This window comes from Otolemur garnettii, unplaced genomic scaffold (assembly GCF_000181295.1).
Source record: "Otolemur garnettii isolate 467f Iridium unplaced genomic scaffold, OtoGar3 scaffold00013, whole genome shotgun sequence".
Classification (NCBI taxonomy): domain Eukaryota; kingdom Metazoa; phylum Chordata; class Mammalia; order Primates; family Galagidae; genus Otolemur; species Otolemur garnettii.
The window spans coordinates 5,844,157-5,866,154 of NW_003852408.1; the positions used below are offsets into that span (position 1 = coordinate 5,844,157).

At 41.0% G+C, this 21,998-nt stretch overlaps 1 protein-coding gene across 15 annotated transcripts in view; it reads right to left on the reverse strand.

Annotated features, from left to right (window-relative positions):
- MFF (mitochondrial fission factor) overlaps nucleotides 1–17,381 on the reverse strand; it is a 35,324-nt gene extending 17,943 nt beyond the window's left edge. For 5 of the 15 annotated variants that reach the window (XM_012802245.2, XM_023510282.1, XM_003784889.3 and 2 more), the window contains exons 1-4: nucleotides 17,143–17,381; nucleotides 13,779–13,890; nucleotides 11,590–11,807; nucleotides 8,908–9,077 (exon numbers count right to left, since the gene is read on the reverse strand). In XM_012802245.2, coding sequence (XP_012657699.1) covers nucleotides 8,908–9,077; nucleotides 11,590–11,770 — 351 coding nt within the window. In that variant the 5' untranslated portion in view covers nucleotides 11,771–11,807; nucleotides 13,779–13,890; nucleotides 17,143–17,381. Of the gene's footprint in view, nucleotides 1–8,907; nucleotides 9,078–11,589; nucleotides 12,104–12,700; nucleotides 12,880–13,778; nucleotides 13,891–16,702; nucleotides 16,837–17,142 lie in introns of those variants that run through there. The other 10 variants (XM_012802244.2, XM_003784890.3, XM_012802236.2 and 7 more) reach the window with 7 other exon arrangements.
- Between the last annotated feature and the right edge of the window lie 4,617 nt (nucleotides 17,382–21,998).

A 21,998-nucleotide genomic window follows, 5' to 3' on the forward strand; every position in this document is an offset into this window, starting at 1 on the left:
CTGCCTCAGCCTCCCAAGTAGCTGGGACCACAGGTGCCTGCCACAATGCCCAGCTATTTTTTGGTTGCAGCCATCATTGTTGTTTGGCGGGCCGGGCTGGATTTGAACCTGCCATTTTAGGTGTATGTGGCTGGCGCCTTAGCCACTTGAGCCATGGGTCCTGAGCCTCTAGTTTCTTTTTAAGCATCAATCTTGGTACAATTATTATTTTATGTAATTTAGAAAAAATTACAGAAATTTTTAAAAGCACATATATTGGAGGAAATAGAATATATCTACATCTGGCTTCTAGGATCAAAACAAATTCAGATTTGGTTGAATGTTTGAAATGAGATTTAAGAGTATCTTTCTAGCTTAAAGGTTTCAGCAACCCAGAATGGCCACAATCTGCACTCCCACATGCTCTTCTCATGAAATGTGTGTTTGACCTTCCTTCTAGAGATAGTATCTACATTCCCTCATCTTGAAATTGGATCGTTAAAATAAAAAAGAAAGAAATTAAGGAAAGTGAGTTGGCTGGTGAGTTTTGAGACTAGGTCCTAAATAACAATACAGCTTCTGCCTTTTTACCTGAGATGTTCATGTTTAGGACAACAGCACCATAACGTGAGGGAGCCCAAGCCGCCATATGGCAAGTTCACGCATAGGTGCACCATCCAACAAGCCTACTGGAGGTCCAAGACAACAGCTAATAAATACCAAGTGACACAGGACGAGCGGGCCTTCAGATGACTGCAGCCTCCAGCTGCTGAGTCATTTTTAGCCTCTGAGACTTCCCAGCTTAGGCCCTAGGCATTGTGAACAGAAATAAGTTTTCCCCATTATGTCTGCTGCAAATTCCTAACCCATATAAACCATGAGCAAAATAAATAATTTTATTTCTGAGAAGGAATACTAAGAAAGGTGAGTGGGAGGAAAAACCTGGCCTGCTGAACCAGGAAGTCTGGAGGGCCCATAAGAATCTGGGTATGAAGTAACCTAGGTAACCAATGACCAATAGAAAAGGGCAACACAGCTGGAGGTGCAGAAGGGCCAATGGAAGACTTGCAGCCAGTTGCAAATGGAGAGAGTACTCACACCCTGGCAGGGCTTTGGGTCACTGTCTCTCACCCCTTGCTCATGAGAGAGACTCACTTCAACTCTTTGGAAGTGCTCTAAACTTTCTCTTTGTTCCTCCTAAATAAAATTTCTCTTGGTTATACAGCTTGTGCAGCTCTTTTGTTCTCTATTCGCACTGCCTGTGCTGCTCTGATTTTATTTTCAGTTGCCACTCTTTTTTGCTTTCAACTACTGTCATACCTCAGTTGAACTTTCTAGTTCAGGCAAGTAATGGAACCAGGTCAACTGGGTTTGGGTAACCGGGACCTCCAACCTTCAGTAATTTTTTTTTCCATTCCCTTTTTTTTTTTAAGTCGTACATAGATCATAAATACATTTATGCCATTATAGGATTCAATGTGTTGATTATTTGTACAAATTAGAATGCTTACTACCTATTAAACAACATAACCTTCACCACTTTTACCCAATTACAGGTTTAAGACATTTATGTTCTACCCCTGATAGATCCAACTTGTACTTGCAGTATGCTCCATAGGTGAACCTTCAGTAATTTTAAACCACTAAATTTAGGGTGGTTTTTATATATAAAATAGATAATTATGACGACAGTAATCATTAATTTTTCCTGCTTGTTTAGAAACATACTTAAGAAAAAAACAAACTAGAAACAGCCATAGGAAACTTATAGTTAAAAAAATTAAACTTTACCACAAAGGGCATCTAGTAAAAGAATCAAAGAATTTAAAAACTAAAATGTTCAAAAATGCTAATCTATATAGATATTTTTAAAAAGACTTGGAAGTAGATTATCAGGCTAAATGCAACATCACCGCACGGTTTGGATAATGGTTGTGGTTATGAATCATCTATCACCCATTGAAACAAAGGGGAAAACTGATGACAATAAGGTCAACTTTGGAGGCTGCCACAAGAATTTTTTAAGGTTAACCTCCCAATCAAAATTACCTTTAAGCAACCATATATGAAATTTAACATCTACAAAAACCAATGTGTTTTCCTCATCCGCAGCGAGCAACCATCGGCTGTGTCCTTACAGTGGGGTCACAGGTCTGGAGCCTGTGTCAGACACCCATGGCTTTTGGGTGATCCTTCAGGTTCTAGGACGTTTGCTTTCCGACTGTAATCTGCTATGAATTAGTCCTAGGTGGATGTTATTTCTCCTCCTCCTTGGGCTCCGGCCACCCCTAACTGTTGCCGTTTGATGGCCTCTGCATAATGCTTGCACAACCTGGAGATGGTACCTTTCTACAAACATTCATTGCCTTTTGTTGTTCTCTTCCAAAATCAAGTAAGAGTTTATACAGTCCAATTTTGCTCCTTCCAGATCATTTCTAACTATTGACAGTTCTTGGGTATTTTGGGGGTTTAGTGCTCTTCCAAAGATTTATTACAGAAATGGTTTACTGCAGATGATCTTTTCAAAACGTACCACTGCCTGAAGGACAGGATATAAGGGAGGGTCCAAATTTTTGACTCAGTCACATTATTCAAGGCTGGGTCAAATCTTACAGGCATATTTTTTCATCTCTTTTTTTGCAGTTCTTCCTCCTTATTCTCTGAAAAACCCTTTCCCACCAGCTCCAGCTGGGGCTCCTTTTAGAGAGGAACAGGCAGTATCAGTAATAGAGCCTCTTCTTCAATAATCACACCGCCTGATCTGCTTCAAGAACACAGAGCTGTCATGACTTCAGAATTTTATAGCTTCATGCCCAGATCATACAGCTCATTGCACAGCTGCTTTATTAGTTCCCTGCAGGCAGAATCACCAAGCAATGGTCCAGTTCTGGAGTTGCTTTCCAAATACTGGTAGAGATTAGGCACTTTGAGAGGATTCATCAATTTCCTCTCTTCCAGCCAACCCTCCAGGCTTCACAACCTTCTCTAAACTGGGGGATTATTTGTGTCATGTTCTAAGTCCTCCTCATAGGCTTATTTGGATTTCTTAATCCAGTTTAAGAACTTGAATACAGTTGCTCTCTACAAATTTATCAATTAGGTTTTGTATTAGGCTTTTAGACAACTATTTTATAGCCTTCCTCTTAAGCCTCTCCTGGTTGTTCCTTTCTTGACAGGAGGCCAGTGGATGATTTTACCCTCCAGAGCAGTGGTTCTCAACCTTCCTAATGCCGTGACCTTTTAATACAGTTCTTGTGTGTTGAGACCCATAAGTTGAAAACTGCTGCACTAGAGGACATCTGCCAGTGTTGGAAGATACTTTTTTTTCATTTTTCTTTTTAGAAACAAGAGTCTCACTTTGTTGCACAGCAACCTCCAACTCCTGGTGCCCCAGCCTCTCAAGTAGCTGGGACTACAGGCACCTGCCACACGCCCGGCTATATTTTTGTTGCAGTTTGGCCAGGGCCGGGTTCCAACCTGCCACCCTCAGTATATGGGGCTGGCACCTTAGTCACTGAGCCACAGGAGCCACCCACTTTTTTTCTTATTATGGTAAGACACACGTAACATACAATTCACAATTGTAACCATTTTAAAGTACACAATTCACTGGAGTTTAAGACACTCATAATGTCAAGCAATCATCATGACCATCTAGTTCCCCAATATTTCTATCACCCCCAAAGAAAACCCAATGCCGATTAAGCAGTGACTCTCAGCTCCCTTTTCTCTCCACCCTCTGGCAGCTACTAATCTGCCTTTGTCTCTAATGATTTGCCTATTCTGGATATTTCATGTAAGTAGAACAATGTAACATATCACCTTTTCTGTCCAGCTGCTGCTGCTTTTTTTTTTTTTTTTTTGAGACAGACACTTGCTTTGTCACCCCAGCTGGAGTGCAGTGGTGTCACGATAGCTCACTGTAACCTCAAACCCTTATAACTTCTGGGCTCAGATGATCCTCCTGCCTCTGCCTCCCAAGTAGCTGGGACTACAGGTCCCTGACACCATACCCAGCTAATTATTTCTATTTTTAGTAGAAATGGGGTCTCACTCTTGCTCAAACTGCTGACCTCAAGCAATATTCTTGCCTTGGCATCCCAGAGTGCTAGGATTACAGGCATGAGCCACCTGGACCTATAGCTTCCTTAAACTTAGCACGTTTTTCGAGGCTCTTCCATGTTGTAGCATGCATTAGTATTTTATTTTCCTAATTTTTTTTAAAGACAAGGTCTTGCTCTGTCATCCAGGCTGCAGTGCAGTGGTGTAACCACAGCACACTGTAACTCAAACTCCTTGGCTCAAGGGATCTTCCTTCCCTACCTAGGACTATAAGCACCAGCCACCATGCTTGGCTTTTGTATTTTTAACTTTTTATATAGAGGGCTTGTTATGTTGCCCAGGCTGGTCTTGTGAACTCCTGGCCTCAAGCAATCCTCTCACCTTGCCTCCCAGCCCTTTGGCATGAGCTCTGTCACCCAGGCTACAGACCATAGGCATGAGCCACTGAGCTAGGCTCATTTTGTTTTAATGGGTGAATAATGTCTGCTACATGGAAATATCATTTTTTGCTTATCTATTCATCACCTGATGGACATTTTGGTTAATTTGACTTGGACAATGGTAATGGCACCTTGTATACAGAGATCAAGAATGCTGGTCAAACACTGTAGAAATGCCCTTACCATAACAGAAACTCTCCAGTCCCAACGCTAACTGTGCTGAGGCAGAGCCTGCACTAACAGTAGAAATGCTAAGAGACAGCCCTTACCATAACAGAAACTCTCCAGTCCCAACGCTAACCCAGCTGAGGCAGAGCCTGCACTAACAGTAGAAACGCTAACGGACAGCCCTTATCATAACAGAAACTCTCCAGTCCCGACGCTAACCCAGCTGAGGCAGAGCCTGCACTAACAGTAGAAACGCTAACGGACAGCCCTTACCATAACAGAAACTCTCCAGTCCCAACGCTAACCCAGCTGAGGCAGAGCCTGCACTAACAGGAGAAACGCTAAAGGACAGCCCGTAACAAAAACTCTCCAGTCCCGACGGACGCTAACCCAGCTGAGGCAGAGCCTGCATCCTCTGCAGAGCAAGTGCCCTGGGGATCTCGCGGTACAGATTCTGAGCAGTGTATGAATGACTCACCAATGTTAGCAGCAGCAATGTCCTTACTGCCTCCTCTATTTCTGTTTTCCAGAAGCTGCTAGGACTCTGGTTACCTCTCCCATCTTCCTTCCCTGCTTACTGGGTGCTCACCTCTTGAGGGCTGCCTGACGCTCCTATATAAATTTGAAGTATAAACCAGCACTTTTGCTCTAGACAGCTGGCACTAATCTCAGGAACTGTTCTCTTGGGTCCCAGGATTTGGCTCCTGCCACAGGATTTGAACTCTTTCATAACGGCAAAATTTATACACACTGAGCTTTTAATATGAAGTAGAACAAATTCTAAACATATTACATATATATAGTCATATACACTTGGTGTTCTTATCTTTAGAGATAATTGTTAAATATCTTCCTCAAGGTTATGTGGTTTGTAAATTGCTGGAAGGACTTCAAAATCAGATCTAATTCTCAGCCAAAATGCTACACTCTAGGCATTTATGACATCTGACTAAATATCACAATGACTGCAGAAGGGAACCTCATATAAAGTCTTAAAGCCTGGGTCTACTGAGAACAATCCTGGTAAACGTCACTTAGTCTGAAAGTAATCACTTAGCAAAGTGCTTCAGTTGCTTTTAATCCATTATTTGCAATGGGTAAGCAAAAATGTCCAAAATAGCTAAGAAGAGCAGAAACTTCAAAAGAAAAACAAAACCATATTAACAGCAGAAGCAGGGTCCTTCCTAGAGAATCCTCACTCTAACACCACTGGGAACTCTTGGGGAGCTGGAAGTTGGACCTCAAATTGGGAGCTTGCTGTGGTATCTTTCTCTTTGCATAACCACCTTCATAACTTTCACTATTCTCTGCCATTAAAGAACTGTGTATCTTCTGTGTGTGTTGAGGTCTGTCCCTCACTCAAACCATGACCTTGGTTCGGCGCCTGTGGCTCAATCGGCTAAGGCGCCAGCCACATACACCTAAGGTGGCGGGTTCGAATCCCCAGCCCGGGCCCGCCAAACAACAATGATGGCTGCAACCAAAAAATGGCCGGGTATTGTGGCGGGCACCTGTAGTCCCAGCTACTCAGGAGGCTGAGGCAGGAGACTCGCTTGAGCCCAGGAGTTGGAGGCTGCTGTGAGCTGTGAGGCCATGGCACTCTACCCAGGGGGATAGCTTGAGGCTCCGTCTCAAAAAAAAAAAAAAAAACCATGACCTTGCTGTAACTAGGCAGAAAGCAAATTTCTGAAAGCTAGAACTGTGTCTCATTTATTCTTATATTGCACACAGTATCTTACACATAAAAGCCAAAAAGTTTGTTAAATAAAATTCTGCAAGTATCTTAGTGCCGTTTGTCATCTAAACACACAAATTTAGTACTTTTCACGAAGCAGATATCTAGAGTGTCCAAACTAGTTATGAGTATATTATCTCAATTATCTCAGAAGCAATTTACAACCTATGAAAAGGTGGCCTAGTCCTGTAAAATTGCATTGCCCTAGATTATACATGTTTCCCTCTTTGGAAACGACCATATGAAAGATGAAATCAGACATAAGCAGTAATATGGTACTAATTTCACATTTGCTTACACACTCCTTCATGGCCTCATGGTAATACATTAGAAGTTCAGAAGCTATATGACAAAGACACAACTACAAAAATTATCAAAGAAAAAAGATTCAAATGATTAGTTCTGAGTCAACAGCAGAGGCAAGATTTGAATTCTGCTACTAATAACTTTGTAGTACGTAATGCCATATTTAGGTTAACCTATTATGCAGTAGGGCAGCTAACTCAGTAGAAACCTTTCATCAACCAGTGAGAATGTCCATGATACTTAAGAAGAGCAGAAACTTCAAAAGAAAAACAAAACCAGATTAACAGCAGGAGCAGTGTCTTTCCTAGAGAATCCTCCCTCGAAGGAGGCAAAAAAAGCTTTCTTTGCCCTGTAGCAGAGTGATTTATAACAAAGAGATGCATTAATTTTCTATCACTAAACTTCCTAACCTGTTCTGTTATGCTTAAGATATGACACCTAGCCATGAAAGTTCTTTCTTCAGGCGCGGCGCCTGTAGCTCAGCGGCTAGGGCACTGGACACATACACTGGGGCTAGTGGGTTTGCCTGCCAAATAACAAGTACAACAAAAAAATAGCCAGGCATTGTGTAGTCCCAGCTACTTGGGAGGCTGAGGCAAGAGACTCTCTTAAGCCCAGGAGTTTGAGGTTGCTATGAGCTGTGATGCCACAGCACTCTAACGGGGGAAAAAAACAAACAAAAAAAAATGGCGGTGCTCTGTGGGCAGGGTACCCGCCACATACAGGGAGGCTGGTGGGTTAGAACCCAGCCCAGGCCAGCTAAAACAATGACAACTGTAACAACAACAAAAATAGGTGTTGGGCAGCGCCTGTGGCTCAAAGGAGTAGGGCACCAGCCCCATGAGCCGGATGTGGCAGGTTCAAAGCCAGCCCCGCCCAAAAACTGCCCCAAAAAGGGGGGGAGGGGAAGCCAGGTGTTCTGGTAGGCACCTATAGTCCTAACTACTTGGGAGGCTGAGGCAAGAGAACTGCTTGAGCCCAAGAATCTAAGGTTGCTGTTCCATGCTGTTTTGGTTCATGAAGGCCAAGCTAATGCTGGGCACTACTGGGTGTACATTTTTGATCATCATGCAAACAGGTGGATGAAGTATAATGATGTTGCTGTGACAAAATCATCCTGGGAGGAACCAGTGAGGGACTCTTGGTGGTTATAGAAATGCCAGTGCATATATTTAACGTACATAAATGATAAGGCACAATTCGTAATACGAAAGGAGTTTAGTTAAGAAACTGGACAGGCTCGTGTTGGAATAGAAACCTTGCTACCAGATTTGAGAGATTTTGTTGAGGAAGACAACCAATCATTTGAAAAAGAACTAGAGGAATGGGATGCACAACTTGCCCAGAAGGCGTAAGCTCGTAAAAGCTTTTAGCAGCTCAGAAATTGAGGAAGTCAGAGTCTTCTGTGATAACAGCATAAGCAGGAGAATCAGAATATCTAGAGCAGCCATCAAGAAGTGATTTCTCACAGCACTTGAAGGAAGACACTATTCAAATAATTAACAAGGTTTCCCATGAGCGTGAAGATAAAAAAGTCCTGAAACAGTTTTACAGTCAGCAATGAAGTGGGAGTATTCAAGGCTGGTTAAGTTGGCCCAAGAAGACACCCCCACCAGAAACAGATTATCGTTTACATCATGAAGTTGTCTACTTTATCCAGAACCAGGCACCAAAGAAAATCCTTGGGAAACATTGCTAGAACAACCTGCAGAGATTTGAGTTCTGATGAAAGGTGTCACAACATAAGGAAAAGTGCTCAAGCCAAACTGGAAATGATAAAACCTCAAGAAATAAACGTGCAGGAACACGAGGAACGGCCTCAGGGTTATAGGAAATTCAGGGAAACAACTATGTATCTCATAATAGGCTAGAAAACTTTCAAAGAGAAAGTTATATAGATTCTTTGCTGCTCCTTTGCTGGGCCACGGCACTCTACCCAAGTGACAGCTTGAGACTCTGTCTCAAAAAAAAAAAGTTCTAATAATAATACTTTCCACAAAATTTTGATTTTCCTGAAACAAAGCATCTAAATAAAAAACAACAGCATGATACTTTATTTGTAGTATTTATAAATCAAAATTGATAATAATCAATATTCTATATGGAAAGCTTTCATTATATAGTACCATGTTATGACTTACAGCCTCTTAATGCTGCTCTAAATTTTCTTTTTATCTATATTATTTCAAATTCTGCTGATGTGAAAACTCTACTTACTTCTTCATTTTGAGGGGTTGGAGGAGGTCTTTCTAAATCCAGAAAATCCAGCGGTCTTTCACTTAGCGTAAGTACACGAGGTGGTGTTTTTAGTGCTAGAGGTTTTAAGGGAGTTGACTGAATAAGGTCAAGGTCTGCTGGTCTTGAAAATGAAATGTCCTCATTATTTCCTAAAAGTAAAAGAGGGAAGAGAGGAAGGAAAAGAAGGTTTTAAAAAGATTGTCATTTTGTTAAAATGTATTTACTATCTCCCACTTTTGAATTATAACCTACCCAATAAGCATTAGTTTCTTTAAAAATAAACTTTCAGCATAATATTTGACATTTCACTAATATCTAATATTGTGGTGCAGAAATGATAAAAAATTATGCAATACATAATACACAACAAAAAACTGGTACCGGCTCAGCGCCTGTGGCTCAAGTGGCTAAGGCGCCAGCCACGTACACCCAAGGTGGCGGGTTCGAATCCAGCCCGGGCCGCCAAAACAACAATGACAGCTGCAACCAAACAATTGCCGGGCGTTGTGGCAGGCGCCTGTGGTCCCAGCTACTTGGGAGGCTGAGGCAGGAGACTCGCTTGAGCCCAGGAGTTGGAGGTTGCTGTGAGCTGAAATGCCATGGCACTCTACCCAGGGGGACAGCTTGAGGCTACTATTTCAAAAATAAAAAACTGGTACCCAGAATATATTCAAATTTTTTTAAAAACACCCAATTTTTCAAACTAACAAAACCTCTGAATAGATACTTCACAAAAAAAATAGACAAATGGCCAAAAAGCACAAAGTTAAAAACTACTGACAACAAGGAAATAGAATTAAAATTATGAGATGCCGCCACACACCTATTCAAACAGCTAAAATCATAAAGACTAACAATACAAAATGTTGGCAAGGATATGGAGCAGGTGAAACTCTCATACATGTAACACAAGAATGTTACACAGTACAACAATCTGGAAAATAGCCTGGCAGGTTTTCAAAAAATTAAACATAACTTATAATGGGATCCAGCAATTTCACTCCTAAAGATAGGAAAACATGTATCCTCACAAAGGCCTGTAAATGAATATACACAGTATCCTTTCTTTAAAAACCTCAAACAAGAAACACCACAGATGTCCATCAATAAATGAATAAATGAATTAAGGTATATCCATACAGTGAAATAAAACTCAGCAATGAAATGGAATGAGCCGTTAATATGTGTGACAACATGGAAGAATCTCAAAAACATTACACTAAACAAAAGAAGCCAGAAAAATGAGCACCACCTCTAGGATTCCATTCACATGAAACTCCAGGAAAGACAAATTTAGTCTCTGGTTACAGGAAGGAAATTATGGTTGTCTAGAGTTGTGACATAAGGACTGATTGAGAAGGGGCCTAAGAGAACTTTCTAGGGGTAACAAAAATGTTCTATAGCTGGACTATGGTGGTTATGTGTATAAAGACATTTGTTAAAAATCAAGTGTAAGCTTGTGTATAAAGACATTTGTTAAAAATCAAGTGTAGGCTCGGCGCCTGTGGCTCAGGTGGCTAAGGCGCCAGCCACGTACACCCAAGGTGGCGGGTTTGAATCCAGCCCTGGGCCCCGCCAAACAACAATGACGGCTGCAACCAAAAAATAGCCGGGTGTTGTGGCGGGTGCCTGTGGTCCCAGCTACTCAGGAGGCTGAGGCAGGAGACTCACTTGAGCCCAGGAGTTGGAGGTTGCTGTGAGCTGTGATGCCACAGCAGTCTACCCAGGGGGACAGCTTGAGGCTTCTGTCTCAAAAAAAAAAAAAAAAAAAAATCAAGTGTATACAGTCAGGCAAGGTGGCGCACACCTATAGTCCTAGCACACTGGGAGGCCAAGAAAAATGGGATTACTTAAGCTCAGGAGTTTGAGACCGGCCTGACCAACAGCGAGACCCCCTGTCTTAGAAATTAGAAATGATGGAGGGATTACTTCTGAGGTTTATCTTACAAGGGTACAAGTGAACCTTTCTAAGAGTAGAATGTGAACGTTTTAAAACAATAACTAAGAAAATGACATGAAGGCTATGTTAACCAGTTTGATGGAAGTGTTGCAGATTCTGTGTGAAAACCCCACACTGTACTCCAGAAGCGCATTAATGTACAGAGTTACCATTCAATAAAAAAAAAAAAAGGAAAAAAAAAATTAGAAACGATGAGGAAAGAGGATTGCTTGAGCCCAGGAGTCTGAGGTTGCTGTGACCTATGACACTATGGCACTCTACCCAGGGCAAGAGAGTAAAACTCTGTCTCAAAAAAAAAAAGAAAAAAGTATAGGCTTAAAAATGTACATGTAGTATGTTTTACATGAGTAAAATCTCAATAGTTAGATTATTAAAAAATAATGTTAGAGCCGGGAGCAGTAGCTCACAGCTATAACCCAGCACTTTGGGAGACCAAGGCGAGAGGATCCCTTGAGCCCACGAGTTCAAGGCTGTACTGAAGTATGATTAGGTCACTGTGCCAAGCTATACAACAAAGCAAAACTGGTCTTTAAAAAAAAATACTGTCTGAAATTCAGACTATTATGATGAGTAAAAATTTCAAGAAAGGGAAAGTGGGGGTTCCTATCCCCCTTCTTGATACTATTTTAAAACCTAAACGTTTTCACAAAAATATATAAAACAAAGATTTAGAGGCAATTTTCTGAACACATGGGCAATACCTGCCACGACAATCCTCTCTGGAACCTGCATTATCACGCTAGCGTTTGGAGCTCCTTCTTGGAATCCTGGCTCCAGGTCAGCATTTGGTGGTGCTACTTTTAACTTTTCTGGGACCCTCATTCGCTGACTAATACCTTCAGTATATTCCATTTCATACTGAATTCGACTAATTTCCGCCATCTCAGCAGCAGTGGGAGAAGGAAATGCAGCACTCACCCTGTGGGAGGAAAATTTAAAGACAAGTATGACTGAGTAACAGAAGGGCCGGTCTCCTCCAATAGTGAAGTTAGAAGACATTATCTTACAGAAAGAGCAAAAGGAAACTTCTGACTTGCAAGTACTGAATACATACAAAGGAAAAGTAGACTGAAGAAAATGCCTTCCTCAACAAAACGCCTTTTACTATCAGCTAAAATTGCACATAAAGATACTGCTTAGGAGCAGATTTTAAAAATTACTTTATAATCACATATAAAATGTGTATAAGTCACATGTATTCTCTCTGCATAAACAAATGTACATGGTATTTATTATTCAACAATGTCCGAGATAAAATTTAAATTACAATTTTAATTTAAACTCCAACTCTATAAAAATAAAATTGGAAATTGCTGTCATACATGAAAAAACCCTTAAGTGAGAAAAACCAAATCACAAAGTAAAGATTCTGAATTTACTAAAAAAATGATACAGCCCCCTGAAAATCATACCACATCAATTAAAACTCTTACTGAATAGGGATCTAATGACTGAGATGCAATGAATACCAAATATAAAATTTGTATTAATAAATTCTAATGTATGAATTCATTCTGGGGAGGGAGTGAAAGTTTTACAATATTAATTTATTATCTAATGCCATTATTTAATGTATATTTTGCAAAAGTATCACATCTTTAAAAAGAAAGAGAGTGTGAATATATTGAGTAACCTTCCAAGTTGTAGATGGATCCATAATCCCAGGGAAGTGCAATAGGAACAATGTTGCCCCCAAATAAAAAAAATGCCAAAAAAACTGTGAAAGAGCATGACTAGCCTATGGTCATCAGCTGTAAAGCCACTGTCTCCCAAAGCTTTAATGCCAGCTCAACTAAGTAAAATTTCACTGACCTTCCTAGTGGTGTGTCACTGCTTGTTCTTTTACTCATATTAATACAGTAAGTACACGTCTACAAGAGCTATCAAAATACTGCTACCCTGTAGTTCAGTTTACTTTACACAACAATTCCCCTACAGATCTGAACTGTTTTTTGGAGATGTACATAACAACACGGACACTGCTTTTCCAGCTGTAAAAAAGAAAGAATAAAAATCAGTATTTCAACAATTCATTTCATAAGAAAACTATGAATAAAAGTAAATATCTACTTAAAATTATTTTTGGACTTGAATATGGCTTGGTCTGAGAAAATCAGACACATCTCTCCTGAGTTATTCTAGACCAGCAGTTCTCAACCCGTGAGTCTCTACCCACAGGAACCGCATTAGGAAGGTTGAGAACCACTGTTCTAGACCTTGAAAATCATAAAGATGGATTTAAGCACAGTCTGTTTTATAATTCTGCAAACAGGACAATGAAAAGGTATATCAAATGTACATACAAACATGAAGTTATTAATAGATTAGGGAAAAAACAACACTGCCATAAAAACTCTTCTAATCATTATATTCTGAAAAGCACTAAGTAAAAATGAAGAAATTACGAAGAGAATGCAAAGGGTAAAAAGCAAATATATTTGTGACATGGTTTCTTTAAAAGGAAATAAATTTCAATACCAAATTACACTAAATTTTCAGCAAAAGGAATTATATATAATATAAAGGCAACATAAAAAATTAAAGACAGCAGACATGTCTTTATGGTAGGTAAGATATTTCCTAAGCACCAAGTCAGGACGTATTCCACATTTTGACCTCTGCCTCACCGCCAGGCTTAGGAGAGTTCTTCAAGGTTGGGTATTTTGTTAAGTCCAGACAACTGTTTTGATAATGACAGCTAACTAGTTTCTTTTGTCCTTTATCAGAATGTGGTTAAGTCCAGACAACTGTTTTGATAATGACTGCTAACTAGTTTCTTTTTGTCCTTTATCAGAATGTCTTTGGGGACATAAATCTTTAAGCTTAGATCTGGCACGCAGATGATTTAAAGACTAAGAAAATAGAGCCAAAAGAGAAAATTTTTACTCACAAATGTGTACCAACTACTGCTTGCTATGTTGCACTATCTGCTTCTGTGCTTCATATTACATCCTTTAACTTGCTTCAATGTGCATGTGCTGGATTTAGAGCCACTTTTGTCCCTGGGGGAGAAAAACGGGCCAATTGAGAAACTAGATGATACCCATATTAGGGTTCATTGCTGGGAATTCTCCAAATAGTCTAATAGTTAACAAAGATATATAACCTCTCATTAAGACACCAATAAAAGAATAAAGAAAGAAAAAATTAAGCTTACCACCCACCTTAGTCCTACAGATGGACCCTATGATGATTTATCAGGTAAGGCAATACATGATAAAAAACTAACTCTGATTTTATTCCTACATTATATTTAGAAAAATGTAAAATATGAAAAATACATAAGCATAAAGGAATTTAATACTTATGGGCATATATACATATACACACATATATATTGAGGAACAAATGCATTAAATTTCATTTACCTAAAATGTTTTTAATCTTGAACTAGTAATGCACGTACACAGTACAAAATACATAAGAATATACAGAAAAAATGAAGTGTCCCACCAATTCGATCTTTAACCACCCAGGTCCCCACAGGCAACATCTATAATCAATTTTGGTACATCATTCTAGATGAGCTTGCTCCTCTAACACTTGTGTGTATCTAAACGATAGTAAAAGCTCATATTTTTTTGCAAAAAATAAAAAAAAATTGAAAAGGGCTATGTCAAAAGATTATAGCCTTGGAATATTATAAATTGAAATTTTATAAACAAGAGAAACAAGTTCCTAGAACCACATTATCTCCCTGAAATGTGCTATTCTCCGCATTCCATTCATTGCATTTTAGTCTCCTTAATATCCATCAGTACATCTCATGGTCCCAACATTCCTTCTATAGCAACTCATCAGCTATAGATATTTTCCTACAAGGATCTCTGAGTTTGTCAAGAATCATTGACTTAGAACATAAAGGTGGTCACTGAAAAGACAACTTCCGGGAAAAACCAAATTCACCAGTAGCTGAACTACTTAAAATTAAAAAATAAATGGAAACTTCCTCTTAAGACTTAACACCGTACTGTCCCCAATTATCGGGTTTTCTCCTTAAGTAAAATAGATCAAACTCCCTAATTTTTTTCTCCCCCATTAGACTACGGAAGTTTTGGCAATAAATAAATAAAACTTCTCATTTGGGGTTGAGCCTATGTTTTGCCACTTAGAATCTAGTTAGCAACCAGTAGATGATTCTCCATTACATAACTAATGAGACAAGATTTCTCTTAAAATCAAAGATGACTTCAGATCTCTACCTTTCTAAGCCCAATGGTTCCCACACATAAGTAGCTAACTTACTTCATGCTTTTTACTATACTCACAGAGTACATTGATTCTTAGCTATACACTTAATTTTTCCTTAACTCGACTTTGAAAAAATGTTAAACATATTTTAAAAGGAAATTTTACATCACTACCATAAGCCATAAACTTGACATAGATAAATCCACATAAAAACACAGCTATTATAAGAGACTCTCATTCACATATCAACTAGCGTCAACTCACATCTCACTGCTGGAATAGTGCACCACATACCAATCTGAGGACTCAATGATTCAAGCCCAGCCTTTTCATTTTCTATTTAAAAACACTATAACTGGGAATACCTTGGAAGTCACAGAAACAGGTTCAAACTGATTATGGTTGCAAAGATTTTACCTAATTCTCCAATAACAACAACAAAATCGCCAGTTTTTTTGTTTTGTTTTTTATTTTTTTGAGACAGAATTTCACTCTTTTGCCCAGGGTAGAATGCTATGGCGTCACAGCTCACAGTAACCTCAAACTCTTGGGCTCAGATGATCCTGCCTCAGCCTCCCTGTTAGCTGGGACTACAGGCACCCACCACGTGGCCCGGCTATTTTTAGAGACAGGGTCCGGCTCTTGCTCAGGCTGGTTTCAAACCTGTGAGATCAGGCAATTCACCTGCCTCAGTCTCCCAGAAAATCTTGAGTTCTTTATTCTTTACATCACTTACTGTGGTGTATCTAGTTCAAAAATTTTATAGAGGTCGCCTTGTTTCAGTTCTCTTTCCAAGCAAAAACACTCAAGAAGTCAAGCAAACTTAGAAAAATATGTAATTAACGAACTTTAAAATAAAGTTATGCACCTACGGAAAAGTTACAACACAGAAGATGGTCATCTTAAAAGGAGGCAGCTCTATCAGACTGGAAGGGAGAGAACACAATTTCCTTTCGGAAAGAACAGCAAAACCAAATCACGAGCTTTTGGAAACAAAAAGACAGCAGGGCCTCAAACAATTTAATTGCAAGGGAAAAAACTACCGACTACAACTAAATCTTCCTAAATTTCCTACACGTTTTCTTTTGGGATCTCAATTAACCAATGAAATTGAGGCATAAACAAATTTTTTCACCTAGGGAGAGAAAACATGCAAGATCCTTCAAAGTCTCCCCAGTGGACGAGAGGCCTGAATACAAACGGTTCTATACTGGGGCACAACCCCCACCCCGAGCCCCAACCCCCACCCCGAGCCCCGTGAACGTTTGCTTTATTATTTTTTTAATCTTCCGCAATTAAAAGACGCACTTTTGAAAGGCTGCTCTTCCTTTGAGAATGCCCCTGCACTAACTTCTTGGGACGCAGCCCGAGCTTTCCTTTAACCCCAGGAGGACTCATCCTGCAGACCAAGGTCAGAGGCTCTTTCTTCCACCTTCCCAGTTCCCGGGAAGAAACCTAAGTAGCAATTGCTTCCATCCGCACTTGGGAGCCAAGGATGCTTGCAGGCCGACAGGAGTCTCCCTGGTGGCCGGCTTGTCACCCGCGGATGCCATAACCTGGGCTTCCTAATGAGGCCTTTCTTTTTGAATGCGTATCTTTCACAAGAACAAAACAAAAACCTACTTTTAAAACGGCAGGCTTAAGGGTATACTGGAAGGTGTGCCGGCCATGAAGGAGGACTGAAGATGACCAGCAAAGCTCGGGGTTCAAGCACACAGAACTTTGCTACCGTTTCCCAATCCCCTATTTTCTTGTCGGAAAAGTCCGAATTAAACCACAAAATGAGAGGCCGAACTACAAAGGGTAAAGAAGTCAGCTCAAAAACATTGCAGGACGGTGCTTCTCTCCCTCGCTCTCCACGGGGACCGAGAGGGCGGCAAGGTTCCCAGGAAGAGGAAGGGCGAGAGGCCCGGGGGATGGGACGGGACTCCGGCCAGCGCGTCACCACCGACGAGCCAGGACCACTGCGTGTCCCTGCCGTCAGCGGAGGGTCGCGGCGGTGGCGCTAGGCCCGGCGGCCAGCTGGGGCCGCGCGTCCGGGTCGGGAAGACGTCAGCACTCACCCCTAGGCCCACTGGAGGGTCGCGGGCGAGGGCCGCCGCCCGCCGGCTCCCGGGGCGCTCTCTCAGGCCGTTGGCCGAGCCACCGAGGCGCCCAGGCAAAACCGGCGGAGCGGCCCGCAGCTGGCCGGGAGAGACGCGAGAACGCCCAGAAATGGTCCCTTCCAGGAGCCGTAACGGAAGCCGATTCGTGGTCATGTGACTCCGGGAAGGGCGGACGTGCGCCTTGCGCACGGGAGCGGACACCGGGGGACGGCCTTACGGAGACATATTTGTTGTGGGCAAAGTTCGCAGTCTAAGGGTAACATCTCCGCGGTACTTAGACTGGATTCCTGTTTAGGCTTTGTTAAGAGTTCGTGGTCTTTGAAAACTTCCTGTTTGCCAGGTAAACCTTCGGTGGCTAGTTAAAACAAGCCATCTTGTTTTTTTCTGGGCCATCTACATCAAAATTTCCATGGCCAAGCCTAAGAATCCTTGTAATTAACCAGTTCCCCTTGTGATTCATCATGCATCCCAAACCCTTTAAGCCCTCTAATTATCAGACATTGTTTTTACAAGGGGAGAATCTGAAAGGAGGGGAAGTTATGTATAACAGTAGTTGGCCGCCTTTTTAGCTTCTAGAAAGTTCTCTCTGGGTCCAAGCCCTTAACTCCTGACGCTCCCCTGTGGAATCTAGGGACAGAGGGAGGCCAAAGAACAGAATAATTTATATGCCTCTGTTTCTTTTTCGTTTGTTCGTTTTTTGAGACAGAATTTCACTCTGTCACTTTGGGTACAGTACTGTGGTGTCATAGCTCACAGCAACCTCAAATTCTTGAGCTCAGGGGATCCTTGCCTCAGCCTCCCAAGGTAGCTGGGACTACAGGCAGGCACTCGCCACAATGCCATGCTCTTTTTTTAGACATGAGGTCTCGTTCTTGCTCAGGCTGATCTCAAACTTCTGAGCTCAGGCAGTCCATCCGATTGGGCCTCCCAGAGTGCTGGGATTACAGGCGTGAGCCACCATGGCCGGCCTAGGGCTCTGTTTTTATAAACAAGCAAACAAAGATATACACCTGAATTATGTACTCCTCTAGAATCTAAATATAGTCCATTGATGTTGTCATTCTTCAAAGTATAATAATTTGGGAAGCCCCCTGAATTGCGTTCTTGAGCCCCTTCTTCATAGTGGTATAGAAAAGTAAAATAGTCTATATCCTCTACCCTCTTGGGATCTAAGCTGGACCTGAGAATTAAACAGTCATAAAACGGATTAACAGGAGGAAAGCATACAAATTTGATTTAGTAATTTTTACATTATGCTAGAGCTTTCACTTCACAAATGAAGATCCAAAGAAGAAGTAAGGCTCCAAAGCTTATATAATAGGTTGGACAAAGAGTAGTAAATTGCTAAAATATGAAAATAAAACAAAGGGCTTTGAATTAGGGCAGTTAATGGTTAGAAGTGCTAGGAAGATAAGGGTTAGTTTAACAAAGGTGGTTTGGTGAGATGCCTCTTAGCTTTGACTCCTTGTCTCTGGTGATAAGGACATCTTCCTCCTGGTAGGGAGAAGGGACATTTCAGGTGGACATTTTTGTCTCCTGCCTTCAGGTAGAAAAAGGGAAATCAGAATGTTCTTCTTGAATCTGCTTTTTTTTTTTTTAAGACACAAAATAATCTTTATGCCAAAGTGGCATATTTGGGGGTGTAATATCCTAAAGTGGCAGATCATCTTTTAAGAATTGATTGATTTTAGAAATAATCATTCCATGTCAACCCCTTGGGGGAAGATAGAGTCAAGCTGAGTAAGCCATCTATTATCAAAACATTTTAGAAATGAGGTTCCTGCTGCTTCCACGAAACCTTTCACTTCTCTCTCTCTCTTTTTTTAACCTATTTACTGATGTAGCTACATAGAGTGTTTTAAAGTAAGTGTGTTTTGTTTTTAATGTTTTTTCATGCCATTAAACTATCTTCAGGATGTTCTGTGTTTGACAGTAGTGAACATAGGTCCTAGCTCAAATATGATTACTCTAAACTGGGGGTTCTCAGCCTTCCTAATGCTGGCCACCCACAGGTTCAGAACCGCTGAAACAAGTCACTTTTCCACTTTAAGGTTGTTACATTAATTGCATTAATAGTTTAATTACTCTCTCTTCCATTCCCCTTAACTTCCTTCCTAGAGTCCTGATTTGTTTTTATTTATTTATTTATTTATTCATTTTTATTTTGCTACTATTCCCTTTTTTTTTTTTTTTAGTGATTCTCATCAATGCTCCTTGACTTTTCCCACTTTGATCTCCTAGTTGGATTTTTTTTTCTTTTTCTTTTTTTTTATTGTTGGGGATTTATTGAGGGTACAAGATGTATCACACACTGAGACCCTACCCCCTCCCTCTCTCTTCCTTTCCCTCACCCCCTCCCTAGTCTCTTTCTGCTCCACCCCCACCTGTCATTATTTGTCATTAATTGTCCTCATATCAAAACTGAATACGTAGGATTCATGCTTCTCCATTCTTATGATGCTTTACTAAGAATAATGTGTTCCACTTCCCTCCAGGTAAATACAAAGGCTGTAAAGCAGCAGTTCTCAACCTGGGGGTCACGACCCCTATGGGGTCCAACGACCCTTTCACAGGGATCTCCTAAATACACCCTGCATATCAGATATTTACATTAAGATTCATAACAGTAGCAAAATTACAGTTAGGAAATATTAACAAAAATAATTTTTTGGTTGGGGGTCACCACAACATGAGGAGCTGTATTAAAGGGTCGCAGCATTAGGAAGATTGAGAATCACTGCTGTAAAGTCTCTATCTTTTTTAATGGCTGAATCTTATTTCATGGTGTACATATACCACATTCTGTTAATCCATTCCTGGGTTGGGGGGCATTTAGGCTGTTTCCACATATTGGCAATTGTAAATTGAGCACACTAAACAGTCTAGTGCAAGTGTCCTTATGATAAAAGGTTTTTTTCCCTTGTGTAGATGCCCAGTAATGGGATTGCAGGATCAAATGGGGTATCTAGCTTGAGTTCTTTGAGGTTTCTCCATTCTTCCTTCCAAAAAGGTTATATTGGTTTACAGTCCCACCAGCAGTATAAAAGTGTTCCTTTCGGACCAGGGCCCATAGCACAGTCGTTATGGTGCCAGCCACATACACCGAGGGTGATGGGTTCGAACCCGACCCTGGCAAAACTGCAACAAAAAATAGCTGGGCGTTGTGACGGGCACCTGTAGTCCCAGCTACTTGAGAGGCTGAGGCAGGAGAATTGCCTAAGCCCAGGAGCTGGAGGTTACTGTGAGCTGTGACGGTACAGCACTCTAACGGGGGTGACAAAGCGAGACTCTGTCTCAAAAAAAAAAAAAAAGTGTTCCTTTCTCTCCACATCTGCGCCAGCATGTGCAGTTTTGAGATTTTGTGATGTGGGCCGTTCTCACTGGGGTTAGATGATATCTCAGGATAGTTTTTTTTTGAGACAGAGCCTCAAGTTATCCCCCTGGGTAGAGTGCTGTGGCATCACAGCTCACAGCAACCTCCAACTCCTGGGCTCAAGCGAGTCTCTTGCCTCTGCCTCCCAAGTAGCTGGGACCACAGGTGCCCGCCACAACACCTGGCTATTTTTTGGTTGCAGCCGTCATTCTTGTTTGGCGGGCCCGGGCTGGATTTGAACCCGCCACCTTAGGTGTATGTGGCTGGCACCTTAGCCACTTGAGCCACAGGTGCCAAGCCCTCAGGATAGTTTTGATTTGCATTTCTCTAATACAGTGGTTCTCAATCTTCCTAATGCCATGACCGTTTAATATAGTTCCTCATGTTGTGGTGACCTCCAACCATAAAATTATTTTTGTTGCTACTTCATAACTGTAATTTTGCTACTGTTGAATCATAATGTAAATATCTGATATGTAGGATGGTCTTAGGTGACCCCTGTGAAAGGGTCGTTTGAGCCCCACAGGGGTCGTGACCCACAGGTTGAGAACTGCTGCTCTAATAATTAAGGATGATGAGCATTTTTTCATGTTTGCTAGCCGTTCATCTGTCTTCTTGAGGGAAGGTTCTGTTCATCTCTCTTCCCCATTGATCTATGGGATGGTTGGCTTTTTTCATGTGGATTAATTTCAGTTCTCTATAGATCCCAGTATTAAGCTTTTGTCTGATTCAAAATAGGCAAATATCTTTTCCCATTGTGCAGGTTATCTATTTGCTTTGGTTGTTGTCTCCTTGGCTGTACAGAAGCTTTTCAGTTTCATTAAGTCCCATTTGTTTATTTTGGTTGTTATTGCAATTGCCATGGCAGTCTTCTTCATAAAGTCTTTCCCCAAGCCTAATTCTTCCGGTGTTTTTCCTATGCTTTCTTTGAAGATTTTTATCTTTTCATGCCGTAAATTTAAGTCCTTTATCCATGTTGAACCAATTTTTGTGAGTGGAGCCAGTCCAGTTTCAGTTTTTTGCATATGGATATCCAGTTCTCCCAGCACCATTTATTGAATAGGGAGTCTTTCCCCCAGTGTATGTTCTTGTTTAGTTTATTGACGATTAGGTGATTGTAAGTTGTTAATTTCATTCCGTGGTTTTCTATTTGATTCTAAATGTCTATGTCTCTATTTTTGTGCCAGTACCATGCTGTCTTGACCACTATGGCCTTGTAGTACAGCCTAAAATCTGGTATGGTGATGCCCCCAGCTTTGTTTTTATTACTAAGAAATGCCTTAGCTATATGGGTTTTTTTCTGGTTTCATACAAAATACGGAATCCTTTTTTCCAGGTCTAGAAAGTACAATGTTAGTATTTTAATAGGGATGGTGTTGAATCAGTAGATTGCTTTGGGAAGTATAGACATTTTAACAATGTTGATTCTTCCCAGCCATGA